Below are 18,497 nucleotides of genomic sequence, written 5' to 3'. Positions count from 1 at the left end.
AAAAACATGAAAATAAGGAAAACAAACCAGAGTGTGGCACTGAATATCAGCTCCCTCCTCCTTAGTCTAAGTCAGTGTTTCTCAAACTTGGGTCCACAGCTGTAGGACTACAACTCCCATCATCACTAGCTAGCTGTGGACCCCAAGTTTGAGAAACATGGGCCTAAGTGCTGATTTTGTAGAAGTAATCAGAGAAGAGGAAGGCGGCAAAACTAGAATTCATTGGATCTGCCTGTTAAATTGACTTTGACTCGACATACTGTTGACCTCCCTGCCCTCTGCCCTACCAATCCCAGTGGGTACAAACCAACACTGGAGAGATTCAAATAATGCTGGTACTAATCGTAACTCTTGTTGGCATCCATCTGTCTTGGGAAACAATGGAAAACTGGACCCTTGTGGGTGAAGTCAAATTTTTGGAAAGTTATAGTGCCTGCTGTGGCTGTAGGGACTGATGTGGGAGAGACATGTTTTGTTGCAGCTGGGGCAGATGAAGGCGGCCGGTTGTGCTGATGCAGACGTACTATGGTGTTTCTTCTCTCTGTGCTTCTCCCAGTGGTCATTCCTTCTCTGGTCCTTCCTATGGGTGCACGACCTGACTGACTGAAACCCAAACCATGCCTTAAACATCAATATGCACAACAGGCAAACCATAATTTAGGGCTACTGATAGGAGTTGGATGATGTGGTGGGGTGGTGGTGGCACACACCTGACCTCTGGTTGGTCGCATCGCTACTGCTTATGGGGAAGTAGAGGAGGCGGCAGCAGAGAGGTTGGTGCAGTGTAAAAGAATCAGCTGGAGCCCCAGATTCAATTTGCATTTGCATCATGTTGACTTCAGCACTGCCTCACCTGTCCTCCTCTTTCTCCATCATTGGTGAGCGTTCAGGTGAGCACCACTGTTCACCACACTGTCTGCTGCTTCTCTGCTTGTATTTTTGTCTGCTCTGAACAGCAGCTGAAACTGTGTGTATGATTTCAGTTCAAAGTTAGTGATATTGTTACGAGGTGTACATCAGCCCAGTGGCGTAGCGTGGGTTGTCAGCACCCGGGGCAAGGAAAGTAATTTGTGCCCCCCTAACCCGTGGATTTTAGCACTCGAGTGCGAGCGCCCCCCGATGTTGCGCCCGGCCCCCCTGCACTCCCCCCACGCTACGCCACTGGGGCTGGGGGTGAGCGAAGGAGCCAAGGACCCCCCCCAAAAGGGTCAGCAGGAATTTATTAAATTTATTATTTGCGGAGCCCCCGCAGGCCGAGGCAGCCGAAGCCCCCTCCCCTCGGGTGCCTCCCCGCCCCCTCCTCTCCTTGGGCTGTAGGTGGAGCTCCAGATCCGGGCTTGGCGAGCGCCTCTCCTCCTGGCCGGGTCCGGGGGCTTCCAGGCGCGCGCGCGCTAGGGCGCAAGGCTGGTGGTGGCGGCGGGGAGCCCGGCGGAGGAAGGAACTTGTCCCTTCCCTCTGGACTCGTGCCCCCCCAGATGTTGCGCCCGGTGCGGCCGGCACCCCTGGCACCCCCCACGCTACGCCACTGCATCAGCCTGCATACCTGCCCACCATGTGCATAGATAGACCCAGCGTATCCTATGGAGAGCAATGGAGTCAGGGCATGTGCTTGTTTAAAATGTGTGTATACCCGGTATAGAATTTGTCACACCAGGAAGTAGAAAATAATTGGTTTATTACATGGAAGTGAAAGACGCGAGTGCTACTTTAGACAGCAAGTTGTGAATATGTGGGCAGTGACTATGATTCACACAATATAATTAATGTTCCCTAACTGCCCCAAACCTAGAGAGTTGAGTGCAGCAGTTTGCCACCGACTCACACTAAAGAGAAAAAGAAAGTAAATTGGGGGCGGTCGGAATACCTGATCTTGGAGCAAATGAGGCACAAAGTCAGGGATTTGAGCTCTGTGCCTTCTGTGAGAGCAAAGTTTGTTTATTTGTTTTACTGCTCTTTAGCTGAGGATTGCAGGATGGTTTACATTATAAAAACACCAAAACGCACAACATAATAATGAATGAAACAATAACGCCTGCTGGCCCCCTCAGTTCTCCCCAAGAATCCTGTGTCAGCAAGGCAACAGAATTCCCTCACCCATTCCTTTGGTTCATGGTCCAATGAAGTGTAGGGATGGCCCTTGAGATTGTTGAGGAGCAAAGAGGGGGAGCTGTGAGCTGACTATTGAAAAACTTGGGGTTTATAAGTATACTTTGGATACAACTAACCTGGAGAAGGGAAGAGGCTTGCTTAGTGCGTGAAGACCAAGACACCAAATCCTTTAAACTGTGTCTGTTCCTTCTGGTTTACTGTAGTGTTTCATAGCAGACAGATTTGAAGGGAAGAGAACACGACCTTATATTTTGGAAGACCACGTCTTTATCGCTACAGTTCCTGGATAATAAATCTACTCTTAAGAGAGACATTCATTGTCTGTGTGAAGTCTGGTTCCTGCTGACAGGAGGCTGATAACTAGATCGTTTTGGCAAATGCAAGGATTAGTGCTCTGATTTTTTTCTGCAGCTCTCACAGGGTCAGGATGTTAGCTGTTCTTTCCAGGTCATGTGTGAGAGACAGGAACTGTACCAGGGTCACAGATAGTTTACAAGGGGATGCCTTTTATATCAAACTTAACGCCAGCTGCACTAATGCCATGATCCATAGAAATAAACTATATCCACCCACTTCAGGCTATGGTTTCAGATGTCATACCATAGTTAAGCTTCCTTAATCGTGCTTTGACATTGTGTCTAAACTGACCCATGTAGACTAAAGTCTATATATACTCACTAGGCACTAAGCCCCATTGAACACAGTGGGACTGCCTCAAAGTTAGCATTTATAGAAGTACACTATTAGTTATTTTCAGTGTGATCGCTCAGAAGTAAGTCTCCTTCTTTCAGTGGTGTTCTCCTTCATCTGATTTATTACTGCAAGACTTGCAAAGATAAGCACTCATTGTTATTATGGAAGTTGTAGGATTTTTTTTTTTTAAAAGAAAGGATGCCTGGTGCACACATTCCACGACAGATGCCTTCCAGATGTCAAACATAAAAATAACTTTCTCCTTGTACTTTCTACTTTACTATTGTAGCCTGCTGACTAGATTTTAGGAAATTGCTTCCTCTTGGACGATATTTACAGTAATTTTGATTTAATTGCATTTGTGCACGTTTGTTAAAAACGTGTTTCTTGGGATAATTCAGTGGAAGACAAAAGGTTTCAGTAGAGTCGGACCAGGGTCTGAGTTTTGCTGCAGTTGTGTGTGTGTGGAGGGGGAACAACAACTGCCTTTTTATTATTATTAGGAGCAAGTTTGTGAGGCCTTTGCTGGCAAAAGTTTTTCGAGGACTGGAATGCTTGTTAGAATTGGGGACCAAATCAGGGATGGATCCATTTCAATAGGCCCTTACATTAAACAGAGTAATATGAATCATGATAACTAGCAAGTGTGTAAGTGTAGGACATGCGCGTTGAGATCATGCTATGCATGTCAGCATCTTGGAGTAGGCATTCACTACTTTAGACTTCTCATTTGCATATGGTGACCACTTATTCTCATGTTCTGTAAATTGGGAAGCTTTCATAACCTCACCCCATCCCATCCTATTCCTGCCATGGTGAATACAGTGCCACTGCTTCCAGGAAGGCACTTCTGCTGATCTGTGACACCCGCCTCCAAGTGCTAATTTCCAATATCTTTGTTTCTGCATCCCACTCATGCTAGAACTCCTCTTTTCATACAAGTAACTGTTTTCCGCAGTGGAACAAAATAGCTTGCGCGATCCAGCAGCAGAGCTGGCATGGGAGTGAGCAATCACTCCCCACTGCTGTTCTCTGAAATTTGCCCTGTAGGTAGGAGCAGAACAACCAAAGCAACACTGTGCTTTCAACTCCCAACCTACAGGACTGGTGCAAGAGAGGATACCATTGTCCGTTGTATTAAAAGGCTCTAAGACATCAGGAAAAATCAACAGGGTTGCACTTCCCCTGTCTTTCTTCTGATACAGGTCATTGATCAGCGTGACTAATGCTCTTTTTTAATGCTAAAACCAGCTCTGAAACCAGACTTACATGGAACAAGATAATCAGCTTCCTCCAGGCATCCGTAAAGTACCATATAGCTGGCCCCGTTTATGTATTGAGAATACCTGTAAAATACACTACTTCCATCAGTAGTTCCACAAGATGGTAATGCTATGATTACCACCTTCTTTAACGAAAGTGTGAACATTTTTAAAGCATTCCAATCCATAAATAAAGGAGTAGGAGGTTTTCGATGAATCTGCTGGGGAAACTGGATTTTGGAGCCTAGATCAGCCCTCCTGACAGAACATAGAACTTCCACAAGGGAGAACACTGCATTTGATGAACGTCATAATCACAGGTTATAGATGTGTCTCCTGCAAAAGTGACTGATTGAATTCTTAAAAGCATCCCAGCAGGTTGCATACAAAGGTTCCTTTCCTCAGAAGAACTTCATTCTGCCATTGGGATACAGCCCAATGGATGGGAGATGGAGAATGTTTTGTTCTACAATATGTTCCAAGATGGGTGCTTAAGTCCTGTTGTTTTCAGCTACTGAGCATTGCTGGGTTCACTGAACCTATTTCAGGTGATCTTAAGTAGAGGTGAACCTCAAGTTGAGGCAGGTGTATTCAAGTCAAAGTGGCGCTCTTCCAAGCAGGGGAGGGAGAGTTTTTAAAAAGTGATCTAAGTCAAAGAGACCATCTCCAAAATGATGGGGACGGGGGAAGGTAAACAACACCATATAAGGGAAATGCCAGGAATTGTGTGATCAATGAAGAGTGGTTCGTAAATGATTTTAATAAATGTCTGTGTCTTCTTTTTCTATCCATCCTGTCTCAGTGAAGTGCATTCATTTCTTTTATATGTATTTATATGCATTTCCTTTTATATGCATTTTGCTTTACGGCTGTTTTATATCAGGTTTGAATTTATTTATTTTTTTAAAGTAAGTTGCTTTGAGAGACTTCACAGCAAAACGTGTCAGATAAATATAATGAATAATGAATACATGATAGAGAGTAATATTGGAAATGAAACAGCTTTTATTAATTCATTGTACCAGCTGTGTTAGTCTTTTGTAGTTACTTTTGTCGGTAATAGAAGCTGTTTGTTCATGTGTTGCAGTGCTCATTAAGTAACATGCACATATAGTAGAGAGGAAGTTGTCCTTTTTCGGGGAACATCTCCCCCTCAAAAACTAAGTCTTTGAGCTTTTAAAAATTTTTTTACAGCATTAAAAATCCACCCGGACGCCATTTTGACAGTCTGATCTGGAAAATTGGCTCTTTCCCAACTGCATATTCCTGATGCAATATCTTGGACATTTGGCTTCTGTTTTTGGTGTTACCATGCCAGGCTGTCCTTACTGATGGTGACTGAACTGTTTTCTTTGACATTATTAAAAAATTGACATTATAGGCAAAATAATTCTCCTTTCTATTGCATGCTTGGTCACTCTTTCACAGATTGCGCACATGGATTCTTTAATATGCAGTCAAGCAGTGATTGATGGTGGATGGTAACATACAATCCTGAGCAGACTTCACCACCAAACAGGCATCAATTCACAGAATATGCTCTGCATATATTGCAAGTGCCTTGATTTTCAGTATTTTTAAAAACAAAAATGTGTGTATGCGTGTCTACATCACCACAGATACATCAGTTGGAATGCAGGCTGATCACATCCCTCTATACTCGGTTAAAATTAGTACTGAATTCCACAGGCCTAAATTCAACAGATCTTTCTTCTCTCCACGGTCCCTCATGGCCCACACATTGTTGTGCCAAGGAGGATCTCCCCACATTACCACTCCAGGCCTCATGGCTTTGTGAAGATGAGTTGGACAGGCTGCAAACGGAGGTCTTGCCCCACTTCACACATTCAAAGCCTTGAAGAGGCAGGTCTGAGGAAGCTTTCCCTTACCTTAAAAGATGCCACTGGGTGCTCATCAAATTTGTTGCTTCTTTCAGTATTGTCCGCTTTGAACCCATGCTGCACCTACCACCTTAGGTCTTGCTTGACTGAAGGACGGATGTCTTGAGAGTGTAGGTTGGCAGGTGCTGTGTGGGTCCAAGGGGCCTCTCCCTCAGGCAAGCGTAGCCTGGGTGAAGAAAACCTCACCAGCTGTTCTGCCAATCTGGGTCAGCAGGTTACAAAACCCTACGCAGCCCCTTTAACTTGTGCATCGTGCAACCCATCCTGCGTCCCTGGAAGGCGGGTGGGTTGCTGAGCTGAGGAGCAACGAGACCATTGGGAGGCAGAGGAGAGACTTTTCACTAACCCACCTTCTCCATCCCTTCACCTGGCACACCAATTTTGCACCCTGCATTTTCTCTTCCTTTTTTCCAGGGGGTTGGGTACAAAAATGCTGCCCCAGCCATTCAGCAGAGCAGGGACCTCAGTGAATAGTGATGTTCTATAGCAGCCTTCGCTGGTCTGGTGCCCTCTAGATGTGCTGGCTTTGGTTACAGGAGCTGGAGTCGAAGGACATCTGAAAGGCACCATGTTGGTGAAGACGGTTCTATAACCGACTTCCTATGTACGCAGGGAGATCATGCAATAGAGTCCTTCTGGAACTGAATTGCTTTTCCAGTTGAGATTTGCCAAGCCCTGCTATGGTTTTAGGACTTTGGCCAAAGGCTGTTTGTTTAGGACAGCCTCCAGTTGAAAACATGTATCCTCTCATTATGAATACATTACAGCTGCTTCCCTTTCTCTGTGTCTTCACACTTTTTTAAAAAAATAATAATTCACTGTTTCTGTTGGTTTTTTATTGGGGGGGGGGCGGTTCGGGGTTAGTATGTTTTCTTGGTTGATGGCTATATTTTGTGGATTTGGTTTTGCTGCATGTATATCTTATTGTAATTTGGGTTTGTTTTTTGAAAGGGAGTGGGGTACAAGTTATTAAAGAAGCAAAATAATACTTATTTTACTATCAGAAAGCTCTTTTTAAAAGCCTTAGATAAATAGCTTGCCCTGAAAGGGGCCAAACCTTTGTCTCTCCCTCCATTGTCTTACCTTCTAAGCCCCCTCTGAAACCTAGATAGGGAAACCACTCATCTTTGTTTGGCAGAGTGTAATCCCCACTATGACAAGCCCTCCGAGGGCCTTCCCTTCAGTGGAAATCACAAGTGGAGAATTATTTTCATACCAGTCTCCATGAAAAGATGCTCTGCTAGGGACTGAAGGTGCCCAGGGCCATTCCTGCCCTTGTCCCAATCCCTTGTGGCAAGGTAAGCTGCGAGGAGTGTCCTGGATAGCTTAGTCAGTAGAGCACGAGACTCTTAATCTCAGGGTTGTGGGCAAAAGATTTCTGCATTGCAGGGGGTTGGGCTGTATAACCCTTGTGGCCACTTCCAACTATGATGCCCTGGTCACAGAAAAGGCCACAGGAAGAATAAATTCTAGGAAGCCTTGGAGCAGGGGAAGGTACTATGTGTGGCTCCCAGGATTGGAACAAGCATGGCCTGCTTCCTTTACTTGTAGCATGCTTTAAGGAGGAATGTGCTTGACCCAATCCTGTTCTGAAGCATTTGATCTGGGACGCTCACCATCATGGAATCATAGAATCATAGAGTTGGAAGAGACCACAAGGGCCATCGAGTCCAACCCCCTGCCAAGCAGGAAACACCATCAGAACACTCCTGACATATGGTTGTCAAGCCATCGCAGGGGTCAGTCATTGAATCTATAGAGAACTCAAAGCTAGAAAACTGTGTTCCTGAATTCTACTGTCCATGGACAAGGGGTTTTGATGTACATATGGTACCTCGGGTTACAGACACTTCAGGTTACATACGCTTCAGGTTACAGACTCCACTAACCCAGAAATAGTACCTCGGGTTAAGAACTTTGCATCAGGATGAGAACAGAAATCGTGCCCCGGTGGTGCAGCGGCAGCAGGAGGCCCCATTAGCTAAAGTGGTACCTCAGGTTAAGAACAGTTTCAGGTTAAGAACGGACCTCCAGAATGAATTAAGTACTTAACCCAAGGTACCACTGTATTTAAACTTGCAACCCCCACCCAGTCCCCATATCCTAAGATGGTACATTCCAGGTCTGAATTCTGTCTGGAGTTTACACATGGAAGCTATAGCTCTGTGGGTATCTTTGTATTTTCTTCTGCTTCCCGTTACCAAATGAACAGAGTTCAATATGCGACATATAGCCCTGAGTGTTAATGTCTGGAGGAAAATGAGAAAACAATTGTTAGATTTCTCCTTGGAATAAAGCAGTCTCTTGCCCCCTTATGTCAAAGTCACTGTTGTGTCTTCAAAGAGATTATTGTCACGTTGTTTGTCTGAAGTCAATGACAAATTGATTATTTTCTCCCTCCTCAGCTATACATAATCCTGTCAATGTCTGTCTCTTGCAGTGAAAAAGAAAAGAAATTGGCACAAACATGACACTGGTCAAACTACAGAAGTCAAACCTGTTCAGAATGGGAGTCAGGTATTCATCAAGGAACTTCGAAGTCGAACATTCCCCAGGTAAGTTGTTAAATGGTGCCAATGTTTGGGCTATTATCAGCAGACCATACTCTGGGGGGGGGGGATGTGCTTAGAAGGTGATTCTTTTCCCTCCAACATGTTTTCCTCTGTAGATTTATGTGGGCAATAATCCAAGAGACCTTGAGCTAATTGCTCTCTGCATGATATCTTGCAGAGACACATTGAAATCTACAATCCCTTCACCAAAATTTTCACCCTACTTGTTGAAGAATTCAAGACTGTGAAATCTGCAACGTTTGCCTGATTTGTATCCACCATGCTTCATAATATCTGGAATTGATCCACAGCAATTAGTGGAAGCAGTATAGGCTGTGGGCAGAACAAAATGTGTAAAACATGGGTTGCTTCCATACTAGAGACTACTGTAATTCGGCAATAAGCTTCAAGCAGAATTAAAATTGCAGTTTGTCTTATTATTAAGATATTTTTTATCCTATCATCAATGGGACTATTATGGTGTCTCCACTTAATACCATACTAACTATGATTATCCAGTGATGTCCAAGCCCAAACTTCCGCTTCAAAATTGAAGTAAAAAGAAACTATTTTTTAAAAATTCCCTGCCTCTAGGAGACCAATGTGGAGGATTTGCTTTCACCAACATGGTGGTCTTGCTCATCTGTTTCTTAAACTTTTGTTTGCATCTTCATTGGCTGCCATGTGAAAGGCACTGGTGTCCCGAAAATGAGATGTAGTTCAAAACAAGCACAGAAGAGGGCAGCCGTGCATTATCCTAAAAACTTTTTGGTTCTTTATAGATTCAAGGATCTGTTATGTTTGCAATCAAATATCCCAATGTTTTAAGATATCTCATTTCCCCCAGATGCTTTTCAGAACCACAGATGACAAAGACTATGTTCAGCCAGTAAGCATACTAATAACAGTAACCTAGACACAAGGGACCCTGGCACATGCAATTTCCAAAGCACCAGGCACCAAGTGCCCAGGCACTCTGAAAAAACTACACATCCCAGGACCCTTTGCTGCCTCGCACATGCTCCAAAGCTTAGTTTGCATTCTGAATCGGAGAAGAGCTTCTCGGGGAAATGAGGACTGATCATTATGCAGCTAAGCAATGTTACAAGTGGGAGAAACCTGTATCTCATGCCACAGTTAAAAATAAACTTTGGTGGCATCACTAGATGTGCTCATAACAGAAATACAAACCATTCTTTTAAAGTTCTTCATATTTGTCTGGCTGCTTGATTGAATTACTCAAGACTTAGAGAGGCTCATAGACCAGTGGTGTCTTAATAAGGAGAGCCATAGGTTGATCTGAAGCCTGCTTCATCAGTAATAAAGGAAAAGAAAATACGGACTGGGTGTGAAAGTCTTTTAATATTGGAATTATTCTTTCTTTTGTTTCAAATTTTTAGTGCTGAAGACGTGGTAATAAAACTGACTGGAAGCCAACTAACAGTTGAATATTTGGAAGAAAATGGATTCACAGAGCCTATCCTCATCCCAAAGAAGGACGGCTTGGGCTTATCTGTACCTGCACCAACGTTTTATGTTAGTGATGTTGAAAACTATGTTGGTACGTATTTGTTTTTGAGTTCAGAACCTACTTCACGGAGAGCACTTTGACGGGAGGCTCTTTCAGGTGGTTCTCCAGTCTGGGAAAACATGTAAACATCCTCACAAACCACTAGTGACTTGGATAGCCAGACTTCTGAACACAGGAACATAGGAAGTTGCCTTATACTGAGTCAGAGTGTTGCTCCATCTAGCCCAGTGTTGGCAGTGGCTTTCCAGAGCTTCAGGCAGGAAGCTATCCCAGGAGGTGCCATGGATTGAACCTGGATGCTGTCCCTGTGAGCTACAGCCTTTCTGCCTCCCAGCCATATGATCACATTAATCAGTCTTCAGCCCAAACTTCAGTCAAACTTCACTGTTTTCCCCTACTCCCTGCAGCTGCTGTTTCCCCCATGCCTCATTTGCTGCACAGTCTTCTCTTTCAGGCCCAAATGACAGTCCTTAATGGCTGCCCTCTTAACTTGGATTTGGCCCATTCTTATATAAAGAGAAGGGTGCAAAGGTAAAGGTGCTTGCACAGAACACTGTCATAAATAAATAACTAATAACTAATAAATAATAAATAATAAATAAATAATAAATAACTAATAAATAAATAGCATAAATAACTAAGTGTGCTGGTTCACAGGGCAAGAATGGTGGCCATTTTACACCACCCCCATTGGTCCTGCTGCTGTGCTTTGGGCCCAGCCATGGTTTGGCTTAGTGTGTGAAGATAGGCTTGTGGTTTGTGTGGCTCCAAGCACACAGCAAGCTGTAGCCAAGGCGTACTGCTCATGATTAGTCTGAGAGAAACAAACCATGAGCCCAGGTTCACACGACTTAGATCCTGGTCGCACAGCAGCAGCAAGACTGGGAGAGGAGTGAAGCAACTTCCATCTTTGCTTTGTGGACCAGCGTGATTGCTAATATCTTCCCCTATTCAGAGCTTCTCCCTTGCTGTCATTCCCTTCCACTGCAACTGACATCCAATATCTAAAGTGCGCCTGGGAAAGAAAGATTATTGGGAGGTGTGCAGTGAGATAAGGGTTGAATTTTCTTTACACCTGTGCCACTTTTTCTCTAAAAAATTGTGATCCAAACAGACCTGCATTTCAACAAACAGATCTGCTGCCACCTTTTTAAAAATATAATAATGTTTATTAGTTTTTGATTACAGTCCAATAATAGCTTCATTATAACAATGCCAAATTATAATACAGTTACTAATGCCAATTGTTCAAATACCAAATTATATAATTTAGGTGGCCCCTGCATGCTAGAATTGATGGTTTGATGATATTCTTTATTTCTGCGTTCCAAAATCTGATTAATTTCAATAACATTCCAGTCAAAATAATAATCCCATATACAACAACTGCAATATTAATAGCTTCTATTCGTGTTGACACATTAAATGATTTATGAAACTACAGGTGAGGCACTCAAACTATATCCTTGTTCTTCCTGTGTGTGACAATTATTCTGTCCATGATGCTTCATCCTGTCCTTGTAAAATGTAGTGTCCATCTTTTCCCGGTTGTTGCTGTTCTCCATCATGCCTTGGGCGGAGCTAATATCCCAGGTCTGCTGCTGCCTTGATATCCCTTTATGTCATGAGGACCAGCTACACCCATTTGCCTCTTCTCATCTACACCTTTTATTTGCATCTAGTTTTTTCACTATTCTTTTAGATCACCTAGACCAGGGGTTGGCAACCCGTGGCTCCGGAGCCGCATGCGGCTCTTTTACACCTTTACCGTGGCTCCAGGGCGGATACTAGTGAGGGGAGGAGGCGCATTGTGCGCCCCGACACTCCCCACTGTGATGGGCGCTGTACTGGCTGTGACGTCGCATGGGGGCGGTGCGTGCGTTAGTCACACACCGTCCCGACGTCACCTTCCCGTCCGCCCGCCCGCTACATTGTAAGGGGCATGTACGCTGGTCACTGCATTGAAAGGGGGCATGTACGCTAGTCACTGTTTTGAAGGGGAGTGAAGAACACACACACACACAAAGGTAACTTGTTAATTTAACATTTATTTCTATGAGGAGGAGTAATTCTGAGGGGTCAAACAAATAAAAAAGTGACAAAAAAGTAATTTTTATAATGACGAGTTTTGCGGCTCCCAGGTTTTTTTTCTTCAGAAACGGGTCCAAGTGGCTCTTTTTGTCTTAAAGGTTGCAGACCCCTGACCTAGACCATGAGAGCGTTGCTTACCTGTGGTCTTCCAGATGTAGCTGGACTACAGTTCCCACATACAGGACCATTGGCTGGTCCAGTTGGGGCTGATGAGAGTCCACAACAACTGGGGGCAACAGGCTTCCCATGACTGTCTTGGGCCCATTTCCAACCCCAAAGAGAGGTGCTCTGCATTTAAAAGCTGTGTGTTGCCAGGAGGCCTTCTTCCTATCACAGTGCTGAGAGAAGCTGCAGCCGCTGACCAATCCCTGGACATGCAGCTGTTAGAAGAACAAGCTGATATGGTCAAGGATAGCAAATGGGGGGGGGAGTAATTTATGAAATACAAATGGCAGACAGGATGCTCCTGGGTAACGTTCTGCACGTGAATCCTGGTTTTCCCATGGCAAACTTAGCCATCCATCCCAAGTTCACCTTCTCCTTTGCAGATGGTGTTTTTGCACATCCTGATTGTCCCACATAGTCCCACGTTGAACTGAAGTGGTTTTTATTGGCCACATTTGACTGTAAAGAACTGAACAGATTTATTTTCAAAAGCCAGTACTAGAATCTGTTGGATAATGACTTACAGTTTTATGTGTCTCCATCCCCTGCTTATTTATACATTATTTTGAATACTTTGAAAGCAGAAGATGTGATGTAAAAGGTTGTATGAATCAAGCAAGGCATTTTAAAAAAGAAAAAAAATTACATTTGAAAATCCAAGTGTATAACTAAAACGCTGGTGGGAAAACAAGTAAAAGAGACAAATAATGCCATTCCTTCCTGAATGATCAGTAATATCCTAGATTGAAGCCTTTTCTCAATCAGTTGGCCTAGAGATAGTATGGTGTTCTGCCCAAGAGCAGCTGTTCTTTGTGATTCAGAGGTGACAAGCACACTTTGGGGAGGAAGGCTCCTCACTTTATTCCTGTACAGTACAAATCAGCATACAGTGCACATGGCTAGCCTGTTTCTGAGCATAAAGCACAGGAACTGGACTGCATAAAGCATATCCAAGCATAAATTGCGCAATAAGCCTAAACACAGCCTAATTAGCCGAATTGGATTACCATTTGCAGATATGCATACAGGTTAGTACAGCAAGAAACATAAAGACCAGTGGGGTAAATCTACATGCTCCAGCCCACCAGTTGTGCCCAATCATAGCTCATGGGATGCCAGGCAAAGCTAGCCTGCAGGAAGTCTAATTCCTGCACCTGGTTTCTATAAAGCACAAGGCATGAAACAGCGCACAGTGCCTAACCTAGCCTTATGCTTGGCTATTAATCTATCAGGCAAGATCCTACTGCTTTCATCCCTTCTGCATATGGGTGTCAGGGTGTGTAGCTGTGTAGAAGTGTGTTCCTTTCACAAACTCCTTGGCTTCCTCTTATATAGTGTTGCACTGTGCCGACAAGGCCGACTGGCATATGGGTCATGCACCTGTAGCATTCCTGGAGAAAGGGGAGTTTGACTGTAGATATCCCCTTGGCTATAAAATGAAAGCAACATGTGTGTGCCAAACTCTCGTCTTATCTACGCAAGATAACCACCTGGCATTTTCAGGCTTTGATCCTCCCTGTTAGTGTGATGTTTCTCTTACTTTACCAGCCATGATTACATTCTGCTATTTTCCACTGAATAAATGCTGAATACACAGATTCATATTAAATCCTACAAGCATGAGGTAAATATAGCAAGCAATGCAACTTCCAGGCCTGTTCAGGCCTTATCCCGAGGCATCAGGGGAAATATTGACAACATCACACTATCTTCTTGTGCTACAAAGGAGTTGATGTGACAATACATATGGTTCCAGAAAATGAACGCCGAAGAGCTAAAGCGGGTTGTCCAGACAGCTTCAATTTTGGAGAATACTTTGTGATACCTCAGTGGGGACAGCTGCCTTGTATTTTAATTTTTTTTTCTGCAGCAGTGCTTTGCAGGAAGGGATCGTATATGCAGATACACTAATATACCTCAGCTGTGTTTTCACTTTAAAGGTGAAAGCTTGTATGCATTTCATCCTTGGATGTGGCTTTAATTTCAACTTGGGAATTTTAAGAAAAATAAATAGACTAGAGAAAATTTACCAAGGATCACTTTCTGAACATTTTCTGTAGAGCAGTTTGCAGCCTTTTAACACTGGCCATGATGCTAGAGACGCTGTACTATCTCTAAAAGAACAGGCCTGCAGTCTGGAGGTACTATATGTTCCATCCCTGTCCAACAGGTGGTTCGTGATCTACTGGTCGATTGTGGGGGTGTTTGTTGTGGATCATGGTATGAAGCTCCTTATTGATCCCCTAAAAAAGCTCAACAACTCTTGGCAATGATAGTGGGTAGATCACTGCCAGTTTTTTTATACTGGGAGTAGATTGCAGTCTCTTGGGAGTTGGCCGTGCCTGGAATAGACCACCCAAATGACTTCCATGACTAGGAGTGCTTTCTACTTGCTCCAGCTGGCACGAAATAGCCTGACCGCAGTAGTTCGTGTGCTGATAACCTCAAGACTTGATTATTGTAACATACTTTATGTAGCATCTTTGTATCTGTTCTGGAAAATGCAGCTAGTGCAGAATGTTGTGGCCAGACTGCTCACAGGAGCAGGCTATTGGAAACATGCTATTGCTCTTCTGAGATCTGCACTGTTTGCCAATTTGCTACCAGGTCAGGTTTAAGGTTCTTGTGTGTTAGTTCACAAAGCACCAAGCAGCTTGGGTTCAAGGTACCTTAAGGACTGTTGGATCCCTGATGTTCCATCTTGATCACTGAGATCTTCTGATAGGGCACTTATTGTGGTTCCCCATACCCCCGAGGTTACTAGGGACCAAGCCTTTAGTGTGGCAGGCCCTGCCACTGAAGGATCAGCAGGAATCAACCTTGTCTTCCTTTAGAGACGTCATTTGAAAACAATGTTATTTAGGCAGGCCTTGGAAATGTGAGTTTTCTTTTAACCAGTGGAGGTTTTGACTGATGTTTTTATTTTTGTAGTTTTTGCATGGTGTGCATTGCCTTGTATTTTCATACAAAAGTTTGGCTTATAGATATTTATTTAAATAAATAAATAAATAACAAACCTTGGAGTGGCTCACAAGCTTTCTATCTATATCTATCTATCTATCTATCTATCTATCTATCTATCTATCTATCTATCTATATCTATCATCTATCTATCAGCATCAGCACAGTTTCACAGAAAGACGGTATGAACCATTTTCTCCTCAGGCATGCCCTGTGGTGACAACCCATCATGCTCTTTGAGTTCCACCTCGGCCCGCAACTCATATTGGCCCCTTTTTGACATTCTCATTTTCCTTGGTGTTTTTTTCCCCCTTTCAGGACCAGAAAGGAGTGTTGATGTCACCGATGTCACCAAACAGAAGGACTGCAAGATGAAGCTAAAGGAATTTGTTGATTACTATTACAGCACTAACAGAAAAAGAGTCCTCAATGTAATTAACTTGGAATTTTCAGATACAAGGTAAGATAGAACGACAGGCTTGCCTTATTCCTGGGATGGGCAGGTGTGTTGCTGGACACACCTTCCTTCAGCCTCAACCAGCATAATGAATGGTCAGGGGGAATGACAGATGTAGTCGAACAGGATTTGAAGGGTTACCGTTTTCTCATCCCTGCCTTACTGCACAGATTCTGAATATTCCCCAGCATATCTAGCATTATTTTTTCTAGAGCATTAACAAAGACAATTCCTCAGTAATCCACCTATGTCTTATGTAATGATTGAATCAATAGTTTGGCCTTCCTCTACAGATTACGAAATTGCTTCCAGACGCATTATTCAATTGTGTTTCAGTTTGCTGATTTTTTTTTTCCTGTGGGCAATGTTTGTGGGCGACTGATGAATATATGATTTGCTGAACCATGTAATTTAAACCTCTTTTTTCTTGTAGGACTTCTGGGCAATCTACATAGACATAAAAAGATTATTACGGGGCAGGAGAATGCTCCTTTATAAACAGAGAAAATGATGAGCTCTGGCAAAAATAAAATAAACAATGGTTGTTTTAGAAGAGAATTCCATCTTATTGGACAAGAGAAAGGAGTGATAATTAATGCAGATTATAGAAAGGCTGAAGGATAATTGCAAGATCATTTCTTTTGTAGTATCCATAGCTCTCTAGGCTGTATTTATTGTTTTAATAATGTAACCCCCTTCCTTCCACACAAAGGATCAAAAGCAATTTCAAAGCTCTGTGATTATAGGTATTTTTCATTAGGTATTTTTTTTACAGCTTTTCCTCTATCTGCTGAAAGAATAACGATGGGAAGCATTTTATTCTTGAGGATCGTTGAAACAATCCTCACATGCTGCTGATTTAATCATCAGCCAGGAAATATTGTAGTGCTCGACAAAGAGCATGGCATTTTAACAGGCTCCAAAATTCTGCCTTGACACGAAGTGTAAATGATACGTACATTTACAACGGGAACATTTTAGTTTTAAGGTCCCACACCTTAAATGCTTAAAAAGAAAAATATATAATAAAGCTGTTCAGTACGCAGGAAGCATTCAGAAAAAAACTGATAGTACTGTTTGCTCTTACATTTACATGTTTGGGGGGTAATAAATATTTTGGCAAATCTGTTTCGATATTGGTTATAACGGGTTTATTGAGAGAGAGAGAGAGAGAATGGAGCAGTACCACTAATAGTCAAATTCTATGCATGTCTACTCAGAAATGAGCTCTATTGATGAAAAGGGGGGTGACTCCCAGGTAAAGTAATCTTTTAGCCTAAAATAATCTTTCTCAGATTTGATTAATCAAACCAAACAAACTCAGTCCATATGACATTGAGTTCTTCGAGCCCATTTACCTCATGCTCCTCCCGCCCTCAGTAAAAAGTTCTAAAGTTTTTTTTATACTTCTGCTAACTTGATGTTTTCCAAGGTTATTGATTCATCCTTCTTGTGTGTTTGAGAGAGATGGCTACATGAGAACTGGTACTTTTGAAAACTGAAATCACTATCCTGGAATTTCTCCAGGAACAGGAGACTGACAGAGATAAGCTCTAATGCTGACTTTAAGCTCATTCCAGTCTTTTTTGCTTTATATTTTAAACAGAATGTCCAGTTTTGTGGAGTCTCCTGATATAGTGAAGAAACTTTCTTGGGCGGAAAATTATTGGCCTGATGATGCTTTGCTGGCAAAACCAAAAGTGACCAAATACTGCCTGATCTGCGTGAAAGACAGCTACACAGATTTTCACATAGACTCGGGTGGCGCTTCTGCCTGGTACCATGTCCTGAAAGTAAGATGCTTTATTCCATATTTGATCATGCACTGTTCCATAGTAATTCCTCTCTTTTCTTGAATATCCCATTTTAGCTCCGCTGCTAAAGTAAGAGGAGAGGAGAAGAGGAGGTTAAGGGGTGATATGATAGCCATGTTCAAATATATAAAAGGATGTCACATAGAGGAGGGAGAAAGGTTGTTTTCTGCTGCTCCAGAGAAGCGGACACGGAGCAATGGATCCAAACTACAAGAAAGAAGATTCCACCTAAACATTAGGAAGAACTTCCTGACAGTAAGAGCTGTTCGACAGTGGAATTTGCTGCCAAGGAGTGTGGTGGAGTCTCCTACTTTGGAGGTCTTTAAGCAGAGGCTTGACAACCATATGTCAGGAGTGCTCTGATGGTGTTTCCTGCTTGGCAGGGGGTTGGACTCGATGGCCCTTGTGGTCTCTTCCAACTCTATGATTCTATGATTTTATGATTCTATGACTTAAAAATACATACAGGGGTACCTCGGGTTAAGTACTTAATTCGTTCTGGAGGTCCGTTCTTAACCTGAAACTGTTCTTAACCTGAAGCACCACTTTAGCTAATGGGGCCTCCCGCTGTCGCTGCACTGCCAGAACACTATTTCTGTTCTCATCCTGAAGCAAAGTTCTTAACCCGAGGTAATATTTCTGTGTTAGCGGAGTCTGTAACCTGAAGCATATGTAACCCGAGGTACCACTGTATTAAGGACTTTCAGAAACAAACAGTGGTTTTTGACATGTAGTTTGGGCAGTCATTTTGCAAATGCTTCCCCAAACATCTAGTATAAGACCATGAACCTTTCTTTCTCTTTTTAATTGTTTTTATTAAAGATTTTCTTGGGTTACAGAAGTGTATACATGGTCTCCACTTTCAGATTATAAAGTCCTTTTTTCCAGATATTATGGGGAATGAGAAAGGGGGTAGATTTTGTGTCAGTGTTACGTTTCTGTATGAGGTATATAACATATA

The 18,497-nt window shown here is 43.0% G+C and overlaps 1 protein-coding gene across 3 annotated transcripts in view; it reads left to right on the top strand.

The window, feature by feature from the left end:
• PHF2 (PHD finger protein 2) overlaps positions 1-18,497 on the top strand; it is a 121,649-nt gene that overhangs the window by 65,989 nt on the left and 37,163 nt on the right. For all 3 annotated transcript variants that reach the window (XM_082211897.1, XM_082211898.1, XM_082211896.1), the window contains exons 3-6: positions 8,406-8,520; positions 9,918-10,078; positions 15,584-15,725; positions 17,329-17,515. In XM_082211897.1, the coding sequence (XP_082068023.1) occupies positions 8,406-8,520; positions 9,918-10,078; positions 15,584-15,725; positions 17,329-17,515 (605 nt within the window). The remainder of the gene's footprint in view (positions 1-8,405; positions 8,521-9,917; positions 10,079-15,583; positions 15,726-17,328; positions 17,516-18,497) is intronic.

The sequence above is a fragment of the Podarcis vaucheri genome (assembly GCF_965113315.1).
Source record: "Podarcis vaucheri genome assembly, chromosome: 2".
NCBI lineage: Eukaryota > Metazoa > Chordata > Lepidosauria > Squamata > Lacertidae > Podarcis > Podarcis vaucheri.
Note: the sequence above shows the minus strand (reverse complement) of the source record. Positions and strands in the feature narration are given on the sequence as shown.